The sequence below is a fragment of the Leptodactylus fuscus genome, chromosome 4 (genome assembly GCF_031893055.1).
Source record: "Leptodactylus fuscus isolate aLepFus1 chromosome 4, aLepFus1.hap2, whole genome shotgun sequence".
NCBI lineage: Eukaryota > Metazoa > Chordata > Amphibia > Anura > Leptodactylidae > Leptodactylus > Leptodactylus fuscus.
The window spans coordinates 176,293,949-176,316,583 of NC_134268.1; the positions used below are offsets into that span (position 1 = coordinate 176,293,949).

The 22,635-nt window shown below is 40.3% G+C and overlaps 1 protein-coding gene across 2 annotated transcripts in view; it reads right to left on the bottom strand.

Moving 5' to 3' along the window:
* The window catches only part of CREB5 (cAMP responsive element binding protein 5), a 333,659-nt gene that overhangs the window by 23,710 nt on the left and 287,314 nt on the right, over positions 1 to 22,635 (bottom strand). For both annotated transcript variants that reach the window (XM_075271448.1, XM_075271449.1), the window contains exon 8: positions 3,446 to 3,769. In XM_075271448.1, the coding sequence (XP_075127549.1) occupies positions 3,446 to 3,769 (324 nt within the window). The remainder of the gene's footprint in view (positions 1 to 3,445; positions 3,770 to 22,635) is intronic.

The following is a 22,635-nucleotide window of genomic DNA, read 5'->3' on the forward strand; positions in this document are numbered from 1 at the left end:
GTTTCTAAACACTTCCCATTCACTTCAATGGGAGCACGCGTAAAGCCGGCTTTATGAGCGCTCCCATTGAAGTGAATGGGAAGTGTTTAGAAGCGCTCGCATGTATGGCTCAGAATGAGCCAAGCGCTTACGCCGTATGAAGGGGCCCTTATAAATCCCTGGACACCAGGTGATTTCAGGTAAAAAGGAACAACACCCAACAGACCCCACTATAGTCAATGCCGTCCCTGGGGATTCTTTTGTATCTGTTACAGAACAGAACCATTTTTTGATCCTCTGTTCCTCCAACGTAAGTGTGAACTTAGACTACTAAAAAATATCTGAGAAAGATTTGTGTTTTGGAATAACCAAGTCAGAATCCCTATTGAGATGCTTTGTCATGACCTGAAGAGGGACGAGCATGCAAGGCAGCTCAGGCATACTGATCAAAGCAAATATATTTGCAGGGAAAAATAGACAAAAATCCTTTTTTTCTTGTTTAAATGCTTTAAATCAGGGGTCCCCAACCGCCGGGTCACAGGGCATGTTGCACCGCTGTATGTCCGGGATTCTAGTACTATGCAGCGGGTCTTGGCTACACCTCGCACTCGCCTACCAAACTTTGGGCAACTACATTACACGTCACTTGTCCCTGTGACGTGTAATGTAGCTGTAGTGAGGCTGTAGTTAATAGCAGCATTAGGAGTGATATCCGTCATCAGTATCCATCTTCATAACAGTGTCTGTCATCAGTAGCCATCTTCATAACCTGCAGTGTCTGTCAGTTTGCACTTTCTCTTGTGTTTTCATATGTACATGATTCCAATCTACATCCCCAAGCGTAACCCCGCCCCCAACCACACCCCTTCCCCGCCCCCATCCACAACCCTTCCCGCCCCACCGGGCCATAGAAAAATTATCTTGCTGAAACTGGTCCCTGGTGGAAAAAAGGTTGGGGACCACTTGCAGTTGCAGGAAATGTTTGGTAGAGGTTACTGCTGTATGACGGTGACCTAAGGTTACTAAACTTAGTTTTTCCCCTGCACTGTGGATCTTTACTCAGAACTTGAAGAGTACAACTGATTCTGTGTTATTAGTTTCTGTGTTATTAGTAGATTGTGCTTTTCTGTAACTGTATGAGCATTATTATATAGGGAAACTAACAAGCACTAAGGTTGTGTTCACACATAGCAGTAATCTGGCTAACAATGATGCACATCTGTTTTGCTGTATTCATAACTTTTGTATAAGGACAATTTAAGCCAAATAAAAAAGATAAGTATCACTTTTTCCTTTATACTTTTTCTTATAAGTGTATTATAAATGGCAACAAAAACTGCATGTGTGAATTCACCATTATACAAGACAAAATCTGCAGCAATAACCTGGAGACACACACTGGGGTGGGGGTGGGGGGATGATCATGTCCCACACTCCAAAGTTCTGGTGAAAAAGGTTGCAAAGCAGAAGTTTTGCAGTGACTTTTTGAACTAATTTGTGTGAAAATTTGCAACATTTTGCATATTTACACAACACAATTTACTTTTGAAAGTGTGTGGAAATGTGTGCGTACTGATCCTGTCCAGCTGTCTTTACTCCAGATTTATCCACTGCAACTTCTACAAAGGTGCAACATTGTTGTAATCATACTGCAATGAATTGGGGGCATAGAAAGTGAAGTAACAGGACAGGACAGATGTGGATGTGCCAAATTTATCAAATATATTGCGACATTTGCCAGAAGCAGAGAGCAAAGGTAGACGGCACTGCCCACTCAAATGATATCGGCAAAAATATTATGACACTGTTTTAAATAAGTCCTTATGGATCGGAAACAAAATCTGATGGATATTGGTGCTCACAACCCTTAAGAAAAAAGTAGCAATTTGTAGAAAATGAAGAAATGTGGGTGGGCACTCACCAATCAGTAGAAGGCATCTTTCTTCCTTTATGTAAAATAATACCTTTATTAGAGTACAATAAAATAAGTCCTCAGGGAGGGAGAGATGCCTGTTTTTTCTGCCATTTATGTCATCTCTCCCTCCCTGAGGACTTATTTTATTGTACTCTAATAAAGGTATTATTTTACATAAAGGAAGAAAGATGCCTTCTACTGATTGGTGAGTGACCACCCACATTTCTTCATTTTCTACATATTGCGACATTTGGCACTGGCACAAATTACACCCAAGCAGGCTCAAACAAAACTGACTTTAAGGCTAAGGTCCCATGGGAATCAATCGGGAAGAAACGCGGCAGTAACACATCGCGGTTCTTCCCACAGCGCTCTGAACAAAAAGTTCATGGAGTTTCAGTCCGTGGACTTTCTGTTACCATTATATCTACAGGAAAGCCGCTGGTGTTTCCGTAGATGTAATTGACATGGTGCGCCGGTTTTGGAAACCGCATGAATCCCACCCACTTTTCAGTTACTGTAAAACGCAGCTATTTTCCTGCGTCATTTCTGCCAAGTGCAAAACGCAGCGTTTCCAGCCCGTGGTGCCCTGGCCTAAGGCTAAAGCCCCACATTGCGGAAACTCAGCTTTTTTTGTTGCAGATTTTGATGCGTTTATTTTTAACCAAACCCATTAGTGGATTCAGCAAAAGGGAGAAGTATAAGATCTTCCTATATATTTCCCATTCCTTTTGTAGCCATTTTTGGCATTGGCTCAAAAAAAAACGCAGTAAAATCTGCAACAAAAAAACTGCTTTTCCGCAACATGGGGCCTTAGCCTAAAAATTGCCATTATGTTAAATTTCCCTGTTGAGTTTTTGTTGTTATTTTTAGTGCAGATTTCGTTGCAGTTTTTGAGCTAAAGCCAGGAGCAGATTCAGCAGGAAGGAGAGGTATAAGACCTTCCTTTATATTTTCAACTCCTTTTGAATTCCCTCCTGGCTATGGCTACAAAATGCAGCAAAATCTGCAATATGCACCCTAAAACTGGCTCCAGTCACAATTCCACACAGTGCCATGGGTAAACTAAGTTTGATTCTGTGAAACCAAGACAATGGGGACAGGGGTCTTAGGACTGTAATATGGACTCTAAAATAACCAAGCAACAATATTATGGTAAGCTGAAATTAGTTTTAGGATATATCCACATAGGATGTAATTTGCAACAAAAAATATATCTGCTGCAGATTTGCTACGTAATTTGTGCAGCGTTTTAAATGCAGATTTTGTTGCAGATTATGCTGCAGATTTGTGACATATTTAACTCCATGCATTGCAAAAGGTGAAATCCACTGTGAAAATCTGCAACATAAATTGATAAGCTGCGAATATCACATTCTGTACTCATGACATTGTACACATTCACTTTGTCTGGCAAAGCGCTATATGATGTTATTACAGTCAACATCTCTAGTATCCACATCAACATTTTTATACTGAAATATATCCATCTTAATATGACGATGAGTGCTTGCAATTGCCAACATTACAGGGAAGGTCATGGACACTGACCTGTGCTTGTCCGCCACTGTGCAGGGGGGGATGTGGTGACGTCTGGTGGTGTGACTGATGTGGGTGCAGATGTGAATGGGAGTGATGATGAGGATGTCCTTGGTGATGAGGCTGAGAATGGGGATGATGTGCTGGCTGCTGGTGCTGCTGATGGGGGTATGGGTGATGTTGCGTCAGATTTTGATGCTGATGAGGATGAGAGTGCATATGATGATGTGGAGTCTGTTCCTGTCGAGAGCTCATCATTTCCATCATATGTCCCATTGAATTCATATTTCCATTAGATATAGTTCCAGGATGATGAGATAAAGCTGCTTTTAATCTCTGCGAGAAGAAGAGAAAACAACATTACAATGAATAATTATAATAATATGAACATAAATATATAGAAATATATAACACACAGACTGGGCCTCCTATGTTATCCTCACTCCTGGCATGGCTAGTTCAGTAACTACTTTTACTCTTCATGAAACAAATACTTGTATTACTCATGAAATAGGACAATTTTGACCATCGCTCTGCATTGTGTTGTTCCTCTAATAAGGCGCCAAAAGGAAACTGGCAGACCCGGGAAAGACTCCTACAGAACTCAATATGTTCCTTGGGATAAAGAGCAACTAGCTACCCTCCTGCCTATGATATACTGTAAGTAGATGTTATATACACTCATGGGCTGTAAAATAAAGACACTATCTGGGAAGTGATAAAACTTACCACTGCATTACCTGGTTAAGCTTTATTACTTAAATACACCTTGGTCCCTCATGACTCCATTTATTAACTCTCGTTCCACCGCTTCCCCTGCCCATGTTCCAACTCTTGGTCACGTGACCAACTCCACTCTACTCAATGGACTTGCAGCTGGAGTAGAGGGGAGTCTGTGACATCAGTGAGAGTCAGAGCGAATGCAGGGGAGACAAAGGGATGAGAGTTTAAGAGCTTCAGCCAGCCCAGATGCCCTCTGCACAGGAAACGAATGGGGGTATATGTTAGTAACAAATTTTAATTTCAGTCTATCACCTCCTCCAAGTATATTCAAGTGCCTCCACCATGTTACAGAGCATATTGCAGTGATAAACATCATACCTTTGTTATGTATGTTATTTTTATAGGTTTGGAGAAAAACAACTTTGGATTCTTATGAAAATTAGGCAGTTGGTGCATTGGGGGTGGGTCTTCAGCTCTCTGGAGCACTGTACTTGTTACTTAGACCCCTACCATCTCACTGTACAGTGATTGTTGGTTCCTCCACTGCAATGACATCACCCATTCTACGGTAGCAGCAACAGCAGTGCACCTAGGAGTGAGGCCTGCCCCCAGTGCACCGACTGCTTCATTTGCATAAGTTGTTTTTCATGGATATCCACTTTAAGACAAACATATCACACAAAATGCTGGTACACACTGTAACTTGATTTTTGAGAATATTTTTATGACTTATAAAAAACATGAATAAAAAATACATAAAAATTAAATAAAATTAATATGCACAGTATTCGTAAATGTAAGCACAAGAAAGTGCTTATACGAGCCAATGAAGTATAAAGTTACTCATTTACAATATATTTACCCATTACCATCCTTGCAAATCCATTTTCTTCAATCAATTTGCGGTGCCTGCAATTTCTCTTATGTAATGGCAGCTCAACCAATTCAATCAAGAGATTTATTACTCAATGCTAAAATCTAGTGGAGGAGTTAAAGCAATCTATCCACGATAAACTGTAGAGCCCCTAATGAGCTGACTACTGTACTCGCATTCTAAACAGTCTGTGTTTATAAAATGTAACCTTAATGTGAACCGGGGCCTGGAAAATCCTAATCTGTAAAGTGACTGATTGCGGATCTCTCAACGTGCTCCATATGTTCAATATTATGTTAAAATAATGACCTGAAATTGCATTGATACACTCTGCCAAAACATTAGAGCCCTGTACTGCATCTCGAGGGTTAATTATACAGAGGAGATATTCTCCGCTGTGATATTAAATTACATTACCTATCCCAGCTGAAGACCACCATACCTGACACTACTAGAAAGGGCTTGTAGAGAAACTACATGATATTTGTGTAAATAAAGTTCTGTCCGATTTTCAGTTACAAATTAACTTAAAATTTAGTTTACTTAAAGGCGAAAAAAATCTTACTGTCAGACAAAGGTAAGATTATGTGGAAAGACATTTTGGGGATTTTGGAGAGTTTATCAGTCTGGAAAATAAAACGTAAAACAGTAACTTGATGGAATGAAGGGACTGGACACCTGGGACAAGAAAGGGACAAAATCCTGAAAAATATTTAAGGGACTTAGAAAAATGGCCACTTGTATTGCTGAAAAAAAAGATGAAGATCGAGAGGAGTGTAGAGAACAGGAATTAGAAATAGAACCACATTGTGGTTTTGGTTTAGGCTTTGTTCACACACAGCATTTATGAACTAGTTTTACATACATTTGTAAAGCAAAACCAAGGATGTTTCCAAAAAAGAAAAAGTTTTTTTTTCACCTTTCCTTTACATAGGATCCACTTGTGCCATAGACATGAAATAACACATCAGATCAACACCAAATAAGCACTATAGGAACATGGCTTTAGACCACCAACCTTCTCTATCTCTTGTACCGACGTTACACAATAGATATGGGGTCATACAGTAGAGTCAGGTATGGTGGAGCCAATTTCTAAGAATCTCATTGAGCCAGGCTTAAGTTGTTTTTGACGATAAGAGTAACACTGGATGGTAATCTTCATGACAAGAACTTAGTGCAAACGCGAGCAGAGCCTAAGATGAACCTTATAGGAACACTTTATGGGAACCAAAGTGCCCACCTGCAGACTAGACATGTCCTGACCTTTTAATAGCACATACTTAATGACATTATTTTTCGATCATTTTTAGGATGCAAAGACTTTTTATTTGATCTTACATGCTCTTGAAGTGACTGCCAGCTGTTGTGGTGCTTCATGTTGTAGAAATATAAATTGTTCCAAGTGTTTTTACAGAAATATAGTATTCATTCTGGGTAGAAAAAATGATGCATGTGTGATTCCTATTGAGGGCTTGTAAAAGCAATTAAGACTGTTTTTATGACATGTATCAAATGTCACCTTAAACAATTTTCAACACTGGGAAATATGTAATAGATGTTAACGGCAAAACCATTCTTTCCTGACTGAATAGTCTCTAGTATTGTAAATTTTGTAAATTCCATGAAATGAGTTTAGTAAACTAAGTATGTGTATATATATATATATATATATATATATACTTAGTTTACTAAACTCATTTCATGGAATTTACAAAATTGGCAATTCTATTACCCAGTTGTATCTCTTCAATGAGTAGCAGTTCCCGCTCAAGCTGGGTCTAAGACACCTCATCTGGCCAACCAGCACCCTGGTACTGAACAAGAAAGAACCCTGATGGGTTTGTAGATGAGCCCGGAGAAGTTTCTGGTTTGGCAAGCAGCACTTTTCTCTCTGCATGATTCGTGTGGACTCTGTGTGGCAAACACACAGACACCATTATAGTCTATGGGGTCTGTGTGGTTTCTTAGATAACTGCTTTTTAATGCCTACGGTATCCCTTTTGGCGGGGTTCCCAAGAGGACTCCCCTAACGGAATACCGAACGCAGATGTGAACCGGGCCTTTATACATCACATGACCGCTTTACATTCATATAACCAATTTTTTATGATCCATTTCTATGAAACTTGAAAATTTTTGTCGTTTTCACAAATCCTTCCAAACACTCGCATGTAAGAAGGATCCGTAAAAAACTGGCACCCATCAGGTACAAAACAGCTGTGAAATATGGATGTTATTTACGGCTGTTTTGCACATCAGTTGTCCAAATGAAGTCTGAGTTTAAAACACCTATTAGTTGGCTTACTTGGAGCCACAATTGTTACATGGTAAGCCCCGCCCCTTTCTGACAAGCCCTTCGCATTTCTTATAACCCTTAGAAAAGTGCCTACAACGCATATTAATACTGGCATGTGTAGACCAGCTTTATCATGCAAATTAAACCACAATTCTAGTGATCTAGTGATTCTCTTCTAATGAAATACCTGTAATGAATCAAACATTTAGTAAATTTATCTTCCCCTCTACGCCAGTTTTGTTGCATAGATGGGTGATAATTTGGCACATATTTAGTGCAAGGCCCTTTTTTGTGTACCAGTTCAGCACCTTACTTGCCACTTTTCACGCAAGGCGGAGAACACGGCAGGGACACCTCGGCCTAATACATTTATTATAACTCATGCCAGTTTTCTACTGAAATTCTACAACAGATCTTGAATGGCGCAGACTTCCATTCTGGTACGCAGATGTGCGCCTGATTTATTAGAAAGCTGGAACCTCTTGATAATTCAGGTACGCCTTGCACCTGTCAGGGCCTTTATTTTGGCTGGCGTACGATACAACAGTCTAATAAAACCTGCCCCATTCTCTTTAGCAACAGTTGGTGCAATAAAAAAAGAAATGTGCAAGCAGAGCTCCTTATACATGATGGAGAACGTATTAGCTGTAAAATCTGACCTTCTAGGAAGCCTCAACCATTCCTTCCATAGTGGATTTATTTTTTTGTAGAATGATCCATTGGACCATGATGACCATCTGACAAATTGCAAAGAATATTAAAATCTAATAATAATTCTTATTATTACCTGTGATATATACTGTATATATTACTGAAAATTTGCAAACAACAAGCTGTAATCTGAGATAGGAATGCTTTTTTTATACTAATTGTTTCCTTCAAACTGTAAAATTTCTGTGCCACAAAACTGTGATCAATTTCCTGGACTGAAATTTATACCCGCCTTGTACAAATTTTAATAGAATCCAGCGCGTTTTCAGCTTTTATGAAAAATTCCAAAACTAATGTTGTCGAATATTTTTAGATGAAATAAATGATAGAACCAGATAAATGAAGTGTTAAGTTGTTTGTACTAGAATTAGGTGGGGGTCTCGAAAGTAATGACAATGGCAGAATACGTACAATAAGCATTCCTGTCATTATATATTACAATCAAGTATACTAAGAACGATATAAAAAACCTGACATGCAGCTGGTTTAAGTCAAAGGGGGGTGATTTGAATTAGGTCTGTGTAGCTTAGAAACTCCCCGTACTCTCTCCCTAGTGGAAGGGTGGTCCAGCTGCCTTGGAAATAAATTGTGTTAAAAAAAAATTTCTATTTACCTCTCCCAGTCCCCATAGTGCAACATTCACTCAGCTGCAATCTAAACTAGGCGAACGCACAGAAATACTTTACTGACAAAGTACTGGGCATTAGATAGGAATTTGTATTCTTATGTAATGTTTAGTCATGGAAATAAGTAAATATTTTTGTCAAAAAGTTTCATATGAATAGCAATTTTGTGATCTTTGGAAAAAATTCAGTATTAAATCAAAGAAAAACAATAGAAAAATATAATACAATTAATTAAAAAAAAATCAATTTTTTTTTTTTAGAAATTTTGGCTTTTGCTATGTCGAATACATTTTTGTTGATAAAAATTTGAATTCTTAAATCCACAATGGAATAGAATTTATTTGTATCGAATTTTATATTTTGACATAGAAAAATGCAATATATTGTAGTGGATATTTATGATAGTATATAAGTAATGTCTAAGTTTGTCCACAACCACATTATGAATCAGTATATTTATTCACAAAAATATTCACAAAACATAGCCATTTACCGTTACTTGTGGAGCGGAACTTTAACATTTTTTAAGTCTGTCTCTTTTATTACAGGTTTAATAAAAAAATATAACATTTATGATAATGGACAGGTAGAAAACCAGTTCCGATTATGCATTTATGACTAAGGCTGGGTTCACACAGGGTTTTTTGGACTGGAATTTGACGCGGAGGCCGCCTCAGATTCTGGTCCAAAAAACAGCTAGCTGCGACTGGATGATGGTGCAGTGCACGGGCATCCAGTTGAGGCATTCCGCTCCAGATCAGGCCCAAATGAATGGTACCTAGTTGGGAGGGAGGTTATAATATAATTGGGATTTATTAAGATGAAAAGTTTATTTTTTTGTATTATCGTATATACCCGGCTTATACTCGGGTCATTACAGTCATTCAGCAATATCATAGTTACAGACCCGGCACCCGGACCAAGCATACAGACACCGGGACGGGTGCTGGGCCGCAGCGTCGCCACACTCATAGCAGAAATATATACGGTATATTATTTTCTAATTCCTTTGTAAAGCCATAAATATCCCTCCATACAGCATGCATATACGGAGGACGGCATATCCTTACAAGCTGCATGTCCATGACCACATATCTATACGTAAAGTCGTCAAGGTCTTACTATGGTAAGGCTCCTGCAAATTAAATACATTTACAAAATCGTTACTGCTTTCTTTTTCTTGCGAGATCAATTTCTTTCTCTGTTTATAACTCACAAAGCCCATCAAGGATAAAGTAAATTGTTTGCATTTAGCGCATCGACAAGGGAATTGGCTTTATTTGTTTTAATTGTAAAAATCTGTTCTATTTAAGTGAGGAAAAAAAAAAAAAAACCTCTGCGGTGATGCCGAGAGCGAATGTGCTTTGGTTTATTTCAACTCACACTGGGACTATATGAAAAAGTGATAGATTACATTTTTTATGTCTGCTTTCTTGGCTCATAATGTGTGTAATTTGTAGGACCGATTTTCAAAAAAATGCAATAAAATCTTGAAAAAAAGATGTTAGACTTACTTGTATTGCACTGAATTGGCAAGAATTAAATGTAATGTGTTCCGTGCTTCGATAACATTAGAACAGAAGAGAAAAATAATGTCCCTTGTCAAATGGTACATTCCTGCGAATAGCTAATTTCACCTCCTGGAATTTGCAATGTGGCCAGATGATCTTGGATTGGTGGAGAAGCTGATGGTTTCCTAATACAACACTTTAGTTAGCAACACAAAACACAACAAAACACTGCCACAAGTGAAATCCCTATGCAGGCAGCGGTCCAGGATGAGAACAGAGTGATTCCCAAATCTAGGCAAGGAGTGTGCATTTAAATGGAGCCACACACGCTTTCAATAATCTACTGGATGGAAGTGTTTTGCAGCCTTCATTTCTTTAGCCCTGCATATGAGTACAATATGCTTCTCTTGGGAGCCATTTATACTCTCTGGGGAGCATTTTGGAAGTGATGTCTGCAGCAGAACTGGTCCAAGGAAATCTGGACTGGAAGAGCAGCGGAGTACTCACAATCTTTGCATTACTATAGTCTTATTGTTATAAAGATTACTCTATTTGTTAACAAATTTGTAAAATATTACGAATAGTAATGAATTATGCAGCTAAGGCTCGGTTCACATCTGCGCCGAGTTTCTGTTCTTCTGGTCCTCTGACGGACAGAAAACTGGAGACTTGGCGCAGATGTGAATATAGCCTTAGCTGCATAAGAAGAAACAAATGAAGCCCATTGGCTGTAATTGGGTGTTGGTTGGATATCTAAAATTTTTAGATGAAATTGCCGGACCAAAAAGTTGTGTTTGTGGCAATTTTTTGTCTGGCGATTTATGATGGGACACCTGGGACAGATATGAACCCAGCGCAAAGAGTTTGTACCACTTCTACAGCGCCATATCAGTCCACAGATGGTGGCTCAGCCCCGTTCCTGTTGCTGGAGAAATATTAGACACAGCCCAATAATAAGTGAGGTCATTTTTGGAAGAAGGTAACCACATTACTCTAATTCTTTGCAAATATAAAGTTAAGTATATACTCGAATATAAGCCGAATTTTTCAGCACAGTTTTTGTGCTGAAAAAGCCCCCTCGAGTCAGCCAAAAAAAAAAAAAAAAAAATTAAGGGGGGAGGGGTCTATGACCAGCCGCAATATCAATGTATAGAATCTCCTGTAAAATAGTGGAAAAAAATTAAGAAAAATTTAAAAATGTAAAGTTCTAAATCCCTCCTTTCCCTAGAATAGATACAAAAGTTGAAAATGACTGAAACACATACACATTAGGTATCCCTGTATCTGAAAGTGCCCGGTCTACTGAATATAGGGGATCTGCAGTGATCCTGTTCCGTCGGGAAGGGGTTAATACGAGCACTGCAGATCCCCTATATTCAGCCAGGCTGAATTCCAAGTGGGGGAAAAACCCAGTCCTCAAGCTCAGGGAAGGGGCAGACAGACAACCAAAACACCCCCTCCCCTTTCCCAGCAACTACTGCACACAAAAACTCCGACCATTTTAATTTTTGAAATTTTCCAGTAGCTGCTGCATTCCCCCCCCCCCTTGGCTTATACTCGAGTCAATAAGTTTTCCCAGTTTTTTGTGGTAAAATTAGGGGCCTTGGCTTATATTCGGGTCGGCTTATACTTGAGTATATATGGTAACTTTGTAAATAATCTATTTTTCTTATCTTATCCCAATATTTTTAATAAAGTGCTTATCACACGATAAAGATGTATCCCCTCTACTTGTGATAGGTGATACATGTAGAATTACTGGGGTCCCCACAAATCACTAGAGCAGTCCAGAGTCTCCTTGTCTATTGGGAGTGACAGTCATACAAATATAATACTATTCCACATATCTGACAACAGCTGATCTGTTATGAGGACAAACATTGTCAACAGGTATTATAAGCAGCTTTTCCATGTCTATAAACTGAGAACCCAACGTGAAATAACCTAAAGCTTATGTAAAAACAGTAAAGCAAGTTATGGCTTAAGGGTCATGGAAGAGGGCCTGTTCTTCTGTTCTGTACTATGTAGTAAAATCAGACCATAATGGGATCTATTTTGGTCTTTGCCATAGGACCCCTTTCTTCTGTGTTGGCCACTACATACAATACCACTTCTCCTGGCAAGCAACATACTCAGTGTAGGTTTGTACAGTAGGCCATAGTTCATTGTCACAGCCCATAGTACAAGTGGCGCTAGCTGTCTATTAACCTGGTATATTACTAAATATAATAATACTAAGAGAAGAATGGTTGTATGTCTTGTTCCTGTTTACAAGTCCAAGTATGCAATATGCTGCTGCGAATAACAAGCGTCAAACATATTATTCATTACTACTTATCTTTTAATTATGAGTCTGTTGGAAAATAAACTCCTGGGATTTAGGGGATGGCTATTGTTCCCATTAACCCCCCCCTCTGCTGCTCTGCTTCTTTCCTAATATAATTTGAGGAACTGTTTACAGTAAAACCTTCTCGGCCATTCTGCAGGAAGAAACAGATGCTGACAATGAATAGCTGGGCTTCAGTTTACTACCGTGCAGGTATACAGAGCTCAATACGCTACTACTATATAAACATAAATATAGATGTTGAAATGCAATAATTACATAGGGATCACTAATGTGCATGTCAACCTTCTTATAAATCCTCGCAAGAGGAGCCTGACAGCTGCTTGGCATAAAGCGAGGTAGACTATGAGAAAGCAGACAGTGTAGAACTGAACTAATGAACCACATCTTAAGAATTTTTTAACAAGTATTCGCTATGTTTTAACCACAGCCTGGGATCAGAAAGACACTGGCACGAAAATCATGTGATACCTATGTTTCAATAAGTTCCACAGTATTCCACTACAGCCTAGAGACTAAATACCCCATTATGAGCAAGGCTAAGTCAGGTCTTTCTCAGTACCAAGTATTTCTCTGTGAGATCAAGCCAAAACAGCAGGAGAGGAGCAGACCTACTAACATGTGCAAGCGGCAGAGACTTTGAAGGAAGAAGTGAGAATTAACTTCTAAACGTTCCATAAGACTACACTGGGAAAAAGGAATTTTACAATTTATTCAACCAGGAGAATAAGTGAGGACATGAGAGCAATATAAAATGGAGAAGAACACTGGAAAAAAGCGCATCTAGATAAAGGTCCATAAGACGTGTGACTATGGCAAGATGGGAAAAAGGAGCTGAATAGTTACATAGTTAATATGGTTGGATAAAAACAAATGTCTATCAAGTTTAACCAAGAAATGGGAAATTACATGACTTAAGTAATGATTAGACTATGACATGGGTCTCTACAGAGCGGAATGAGGAGTCCTGGTCATCATCATATCATCAAGACAATATGGTGTAAAGCTATGGGGGCAACTAAGGGAAATAAGAGGAAGAGTATGAACTTTAACTCAAAATAGGTTTGTAGGCAATAGGAGTGGAAAGCAAAACTTTTCCAGTAGTTGGGAGCCTAGCAGATAAAAAGTTCAAGTAAGGAAAAGGTCACAAAGGTCATTTGTATCACAGACATAAAAATCAGACATATTGATCTAATCCTTCATTACCTTTTCCTCTTGGTTCCAGAACTCCAGAATCAACTGGAGTGAGATGACCAGACTCAAAGAAAAAACTACATATAACGCCAAAAGTAAAGCAAAAATGTTTTTTTCCAAAGCTGGATATCTCACATCACTCATATCTGGATATCTTCAACCAAGAGGAAGGGTAAGGAAGGGCACATCTAAATGTTTTGCATCTATTACTAAGGTAAATGAATAGGTCATACAACATTATTATGCAGAGTCCAAGGATTATCTAGCACTTGAATACCCACGGTTCTGCATCCTTAAAGGGGTTGTTCCATTAAAGACAGTTATTCCCTATTCACAGGATAGTGCCGTCCCGAGAGCCCCATAGCAGTGGTATGCAAGCACATTGGTGTTTTGTTCACAAGTAGGTCATACCTTCATCAATGTTTACAACATAGAGGATAAGTATATTTTGTGTGACAACCCCTTTAAGTTCTAGTTTATCATCAATACAATCCAAATAGTTGTAATATGACTCAAAAAAGGGGGGAATGACAGTAGACCCCACAGGTATCAGTTGTTTAAGTCAATGGAATCTGAGCTATAGTATACAATAAAAAAATCTATCTTCCTCCAGCTCCATGCTGTGTATGGTACAGTTGGTGGAAGCAACCCCAAATAGCTGATCCATGCAAGCTGCTGGCCCCCACCAACCAGATACTTATGGCCCAACCTAAAGATAGGCCATAAAGAAAACCTGGACAATCCCTTTCATTACGGTTTTCCAGTGAATACTGAAACAAAGACTGGTCATTACGACGAATTATTATACCACAAGCTAAAATGGGACTGAAGACTCTGCAGTCAACTCATCTTCATATCCATGTACCTACATTTTCTACAGTGATAAACACACAATTACATCTATTGATTAAAATGGATAGTGATCTATCAGCCAGGACTTTCTTTGAGGCTGACTTTTGTGGGAAATCTTCACGTACAATGGAATTCATTGATCACAAATTTTGCCTTTAGGCAAATAGCAAACAAAATCATGATAAATTGGGCCAAAATAAGTTTGGGCCTAGCCCTGAACATGAGAGAACATAACAAATGTCTTTGTTCAGGAGATAATTTGTATTGTATGTGAAAGGTTATTATTATTTTACACCCAAGGCAGGAATTAATTATTTCGAGTGTTTAGAATATCGTGATCTATTTGCCTTGTGTTGTATAGGATCATTGTAAAGTTATTGCTAACCACGTAAGGTCAGTACTATGTGTGTTATTAAGTCTCAATACCTTCAAATTACATGTAGGCCGATGTTTATCCATCTAAAATCATGTAAACTAATTTAAGTGCATTAGGCTTAGTAATTAAGTAATAATATGAATGTATTTTTTTTTATTTAAACTAGGACAAGTCAGAATTTGATAGAAATATTTGCTTCTAATAAACACAAACGTATTTTACTATACGTATTTGACATCAACCCAAAAAATAATACAAAATTTGTATTTAAGCAAAAAAAGATACATAAATGGCCCATTTTAGTTCTTGGGCACTGACATACACTTGGCTTGGCTGCGTTTTCAATACGATGGGGGTAATACCTGCTTTCAGGTGCAAGTTGGGATACCACTGAAGTGTCCATTCATACGGATTTTGTTGGTGAGGATTTTGGCACTGAATCCGTGTCAGAATCCATGTGGAAAAAACGCCTCTCCATAGAGTTCTATGGGTTCTGTTAGCATTTTTTCCCAACAGCAGAAAAAAAAGCTTCATTCTGGCGGATTCCTTCTGCAAAAACCAACCCAGTCAATGGGAGGCGGAAAATCCACATCGCGGATTTTGGTGCCAAGTTTGCAAGAACCACATGGAAAAACCGCTAATGGTTTTTTCAAGGTCCATACACTGTGCTGGAGGAAAAAAACATTTCCTAATTCCTGAAGCGGATGTTTTCCTCACCAAAAAACTCAGTGTGAATAAATAAGTTCACACAGGGTTTTATGGTCAGGATTTTGAGGTGGATACGGCTCAAAAATCAATGGGAAATCAATGGGAGTTGCTCAGGAGCTTTTTCCGGGAGTCAGCTGGTGCCGGATCCTGGAAAAAGAAGCGAGGTGCTCATTCTTCAGGCCGTTTCGCCTTGCGATTTGGCTTGAAGACACTCCCTCATCCAGACTAGGCCCATTCATTGGGCCTAATCCAGAGCGGAGCACGCGGCTGGATGCCGATGCAGTGCACTGGCTTTCAGTCGTGGCTACCCGGCTTGTGGATCGGAACCAGGTTCCGATAAAAAAAAAACCTGTGTGAACTTACCCTTATATAGGTTTTTTAGACAATGGATAGGCAGTGAAGTAATTTGCACAGGGCAGAGAAAAAACAAGGGAAAAGGTAGAATATTGGGGCAAAAGACCTATGGATGGATTACAGGGGCGCAAGAGCATTAGATGAGAGGCCACAAATGGGAGGGGTGTTGCAGTAGTTTAGGCATAAAATGACAAGGACATACAGTACCTAAAACAAGTAAAGGGTTATAGCAAAAAAAAAAAGAAAGATTTTATTCTTTAAAATGCAAAATGACTTTCATAAAATCCTTATTGACCAATACTACAATTATTAAAGTACTATGAATAGACGTCTTTTCCTAGAGGCAACTTATTATCTCTAGCAATAATTAACAACCTTATTATTTATAGACTGCATGAAAATGAGAGAAATTATGTGTAGTGAACTGAGACATATCTCTCAGACCTTTATATCGAGGGAAGTCCATAATGATGGCTTATAAATTCTTAATTTTTGCACTATGTCTATATTGGACAATTGTGTGCAAATGGAGAATATAATTACTCCTATAAATCAGCCTCGCGAAGTGCTCAGAGGATTTCTTTCTACACTCTCCCTGGTAGCCCCAAGGGGATGGAATCACAGCTGTTCTCTTGTGTGGGATCTAATTGAAGGGCACGGCCTTACCAAATGGATTCATTAATTACTGCACCCAGATTCTCTGCGGACTTGTATCCACTAGGCGGAAACCTTAATCTTTAAGAGCCATAAGCGTTCCATAAATGATGCAGCACATCTCATGTATGATTTAACTCTTTACAGATGGACTGGTCCTATCATGATATGAGAAAATAGGATTTTTTTTAATCAGTTGCTACTGAATTTCAATATTTTAGAAAATTGAATGAAAAATGGAATTTATTTAATGATTTTTTTTTTAACAACTCACTGATCTTACCTACTCCATCAGGTTTGTTTTTTGGTTTATTAATGACAGTAAACATAAATAATTCATAGTAATAATAATAATAACAATAATAATAATAACATTCATTAAATAATATTAATAATATATTATTATTAGAGATGAGCGAACAGTGTTCTATCGAACACATGTTCGATCGGATATCAGGGTGTTCGCCATGTTCGAATCGAATCGAACACCACGTGGTAAAGTGCGCCAAAATTCGATTCCCCTCCCACCTTCCCTGGCGCCTTTTTTGCACCAATAACAGCGCAGGGGAGGTGGGACAGGAACTACGACACCGGGGGCATTGAAAAAAATTGGAAAAAGTCATTGGCTGCCGAAATCAGGTGACCTCCATTTTAGACGAATAGTGGATTTCAAATCTGGGTCATATGAGAATGTGAACTTTGTGACTATGAGACAGGGATAGCTGTACAGGCAGGGATAGCTAGGGATAACCTTTATTTAGGGGGGAATGTTATTAAAAATAACTTTTTGGGGCTCTATCGGGTGTGTAATTGTGATTTTTGTGAGATAAACTTTTTCCCATAGGGATGCATTGGCCAGCGCTGATTGGCCGAATTCCGTACTCTGGCCAATCAGTGCTGGCCAATGCATTCTATTAGCTTGATGAAGCAGAGTGTGCACAAGGGTTCAAGCGCACCCTCGGCTCTGATGTAGCAGAGCCGAGGCTGCACAAGGGTTCAAGCGCACCCTCGGCTCTGATGTAGGAGAGCCGAGGGTGCACTTGAACCCTTGTGCACCCTCAGCTCTGCTACATCAGAGCCGAGGGTGCGCTTGAACCCTTGTGCACACTCTGCTTCATCAAGCTAATAGAATGCATTGGCCAGCGCTGATTGGCCAATGTATTCTATTAGCCTGATGAAGTAGAGCTGAATGTGTGTGCTAAGCACACACATTCAGCTCTACTTCATCGGGCTAATAGAATGCATTGGCCAGCGCTGATTGGCCAGAGTACGGAACTCGACCAATCAGCGCTGGCTCTGCTGGAGGAGGCGGAGTCTAAGATCGCTCCACACCAGTCTCCATTCAGGTCCGACCTTAGACTCCGCCTCCTCCGGCAGAGCCAGCGCTGATTGGCCGAAGGCTGGCCAATGCATTCCTATGCGAATGCAGAGACTTAGCAGTGCTGAGTCAGTTTTGCTCAACTACACATCTGATGCACACTCGGCACTGCTACATCAGATGTAGCAATCTGATGTAGCAGAGCCGAGGGTGCACTAGAACCCCTGTGCAAACTCAGTTCACGCTAATAGAATGCATTGGCCAGCGCTGATTGGCCAATGCATTCTATTAGCCCGATGAAGTAGAGCTGAATGTGTGTGCTAAGCACACACATTCAGCACTGCTTCATCACGCCAATACAATGCATTAGCCAGTGCTGATTGGCCAGAGTACGGAATTCGGCCAATCAGCGCTGGCTCTGCTGGAGGAGGCGGAGTCTAATGTCGGACCTGAATGGAGACTGGTGTGGAGCGATCTTAGACTCCGCCTCCTCCAGCAGAGCCAGCGCTGATTGGTCGAGTTCCGTACTCTGGCCAATCAGCGCTGGCCAATGCATTCTATTAGCCCGATGAAGTAGAGCTGAATGTGTGTGCTTAGCACACACATTCAGCTCTACTTCATCAGGCTAATAGAATACATTGGCCAATCAGCGCTGGCCAATGCATTCTATTAGCTTGATGAAGCAGAGTGTGCACAAGGGTTCAAGCGCACCCTCGGCTCTGATGTAGCAGAGCTGAGGGTGCACAAGGGTTCAAGTGCACCCTCGGCTCTCCTACATCAGAGCCGAGGGTGCGCTTGAACCCTTGTGCAGCCTCAGCTCTGCTACATCAGAGCCGAGGGTGCGCTTGAACCCTTGTGCACACTCTGCTTCATCAAGCTAATAGAATGCATTGGCCAGCGCTGATTGGCCAGAGTACGGAATTCGGCCAATCAGCGCTGGCTCTGCTGGAGGAGGCGGAGTCTAAGATCGCTCCACACCAGTCTCCATTCAGGTCCGACCTTAGACTCCGCCTCCTCCAGCAGAGCCAGCGCTGATTGGCCGAATTCCGTACTCTGGCCAATCAGCACTGGCTAATGCATTGTATTGGCGTGATTAAGCAGTGCTGAATGTGTGTGCTTAGCACACACATTCAGCTCTACTTCATCGGGCTAATAGAATGCATTGGCCAATCAGCGCTGGCCAATGCATTCTATTAGCGTGAACTGAGTTTGCACAGGGGTTCTAGTGCACCCTCGGCTCTGCTACATCAGATTGCTACATCTGATGTAGCAGTGCCGAGTGTGCATCAGATGTGTAGTTGAGCAAAACTGACTCAGCACTGCTAAGTCTGCATTCGCATAGGAATGCATTGGCCAGCCTTCGGCCAATCAGCGCTGGCTCTGCCGGAGGAGGCGGAGTCTAAGGTCGGACCTGAATGGAGACTGGTGTGGAGCGATCTTAGACTCCGCCTCCTCCAGCATAGCCAGCGCTGATTGGCCGAATTCCGTACTCTGGCCAATCAGCACTGGCTAATGCATTGTATTGGCGTGATGAAGCAGTGCTGAATGTGTGTGCTTAGCACACACATTCAGCTCTACTTCATCGGGCTAATAGAATGCATTGGCCAGCGCTGATTGGCCAGAGTACGGAATTCGGCCAATCAGCGCTGGCTCTGCTGGAGGAGGCGGAGTCTAAGATCGCTCCACACCAGTCTCCATTCAGGTCCGACCTTAGACTCCGCCTCCTCCAGCAGAGCCAGCGCTGATTGGCCGAATTCCGTACTCTGGCCAATCAGCACTGGCTAATGCATTGTATTGGCGTGATGAAGCAGTGCTGAATGTGTGTGCTTAGCACACACATTCAGCTCTACTTCATCGGGCTAATAGAATGCATTGGCCAGCGCTGATTGGCCGAATTCCGTACTCTGGCCAATCAGCACTGGCTAATGCATTGTATTGGCGTGATGAAGCAGTGCTGAATGAGTGTGCTTAGCACACACATTCAGCTCTACTTCATCGGGCTAATAGAATGCATTGGCCAATCAGCGCTGGCCAATGCATTCTATTAGCGTGAACTGAGTTTGCACAGGGGTTCTAGTGCACCCTCGGCTCTGCTACATCAGATTGCTACATCTGATGTAGCAGTGCCGAGTGTGCATCAGATGTGTAGTTGAGCAAAACTGACTCAGCACTGCTAAGTCTGCATTCGCATAGGAATGCATTGGCCAGCCTTCGGCCAATCAGCGCTGGCTCTGCCGGAGGAGGCGGAGTCTAAGGTCGGACCTGAATGGAGACTGGTGTGGAGCTATCTTAGACTCCGCCTCCTCCAGCAGAGCCAGCGCTGATTGGTCGAGTTCCGTACTCTGGCCAATCAGCACTGGCCAATGCATTTCTATGGGGAAAAGTTAGCTTGCGAAAATCGCAAACTGACAGGGATTTCCATGAAATAAAGTGACTTTTATGCCCCCAGACATGCTTCCCCTGCTGTCCCAGTGTCATTCCAGGGTGTTGGTATCATTTCCTGGGGTGTCATAGTGGACTTGGTGACCCTCCAGACACGAATTTGGGTTTCCCCCTTAACGAGTTTATGTTCCCCATAGACTATAATGGGGTTCGAAACCCATTCGAACACTCGAACAGTGAGCGGCTGTTCGAATCGAATTTCGAACCTCGAACATTTTAGTGTTCGCTCATCTCTAATTATTATTATATTATAATATTATAATAACAGCACAAGATCTTTATAATAATCATAAATAATAATAACAGCACTACATAATTTTTTTATAATAATCCTAAATAGTACTAACAACATGAATATTATTAATATTATCATTAAATGTTATCAATTATAAAAGCATAACATTTCTTATCGGAGGATAAAACCATGAAGATTTGGCAGTGTTCAATATTAATATTATTTCTGCATTTAATATACAATGAATTTCTCTATTTTTTAATATACAATGCCCTCAAGTAAACTTCTAATGGTGTAACTTACATTTTAATTATTTAAGATTAAATCGCTAATATAAAGCTTGTACGAGGATTCCATATTCCAAAACGCATGCATTTAAGCATACATGCATTGGCCCCTGCCAAATATATTTGGAAACATCTCAGTGATTGGCTAGCACATGGTTTCCAATTGTTAAGTGACATTTAAGTGGGATGAATAGTATAAAGAGCCTGACATAGTAGGATTTCACATTTATCCATAAGACATGAAGTGGCTGTTCATGGACAGCTGAGTAAACAGTTTGCTGAAGTTCTGCTTTGGACCTAGCCAAAGTTACACCCATAATTTCATCTATTAACAAAAACAAGTCAGCCTGTCGCTCTGCCCCCGCTATAAAAGGGCGGCCGTTTTTTAGGCCTCAAATTATTGACTGTCACTCAACTACATGTCTAATGCATCAGGACTTTCTCATGTGTAAGCTGGACCAAAGATGCATTGATTTACTGTGGGCAGGTCCATGACGCACATTGCAGGGATCAAATAAGTGTGAAAAAATGCCAGGGATGTTTTCTGGCAACACCCTAGAAATGTCACCATATGAATAATGACATCATTGGGAAGAAGAACTGAATCATATTAAGATTAAAATCTTATTGACCATAAAAATCTGTTATGACGGTGCTGGGAAAGGCTGGTACAAAGCAATGAGCTAAATCAGAAATATACCGACATATACTGGACCATTAGATACTGATGACCTATCCGCTGCACAGATCATCCGTAAAGAAAAAAAATTACCTGAGAGATGGAAAAACCATTTAAATAATTAATTTCAACAAATATTTAGGAGTCAAATAGTTACGAGTCTGAGTACAAAATAGTTGTTTGACTAGTACTGTGCCCCATCAACAATGTGGTGTTTTGTTGTTTTTTTTTAATCTGTCCCCCAAATCAAAAGATATGGCCCCTGGTACTTTGATACAAAAAAGGTATTCTCACGACTAACTGCCCCTACAACAACATATAAGTGGTTCAGAAATCATTTTGGTGGTGGTAGACAAATAGATGACTTCTTTTTTCAAACCGGTGGGGGTCCCAATAGTGGGAATACTGATCATACACTCACCCCGATCCTGAGGATAAGGGATACGTATCAGTAATAGAGTAACTCCATTAATAAGGTCTTAGCATTGCATATAAGTGATCCATGAATCTAAACATCCCCAAGTCATCCCCAACCATTCTATCATAACAGGATTATTTCATCTGGACTATACCTCATCATTGTAGGTTATACCGTATGTGAAACATCTATGTAATATACTATATGCAAACCCCAAACAAAGGTGCTATAAGGGGCCTATCTAGGAATAACCAAGGCTTCCTGCTAAGTGCCATACTGATCAGATAAGGGCTTTGGCACCGATAATATATCAACAACCATTAAGACTATATGTACATATATGCTCTTTGTTGTCCATTTATAAATGAATATCAGGGTTAACAGATGGTGGCGGAGCAATATTCCTCTACCATAGCACAGTTTTTACTTCTCTAATCATCATATCCTTTACAATGTCAGAGGACAGAGAGGCTTCGGCCATGCATACACATGAGCCATACTGAAATGGTGTTGCTACATCTGATTACTCTAAGTATAGAGATAAATTCTTATCTGACAACAAAATGTGAAGACGGTGTCAGCATGTGTCAGCTA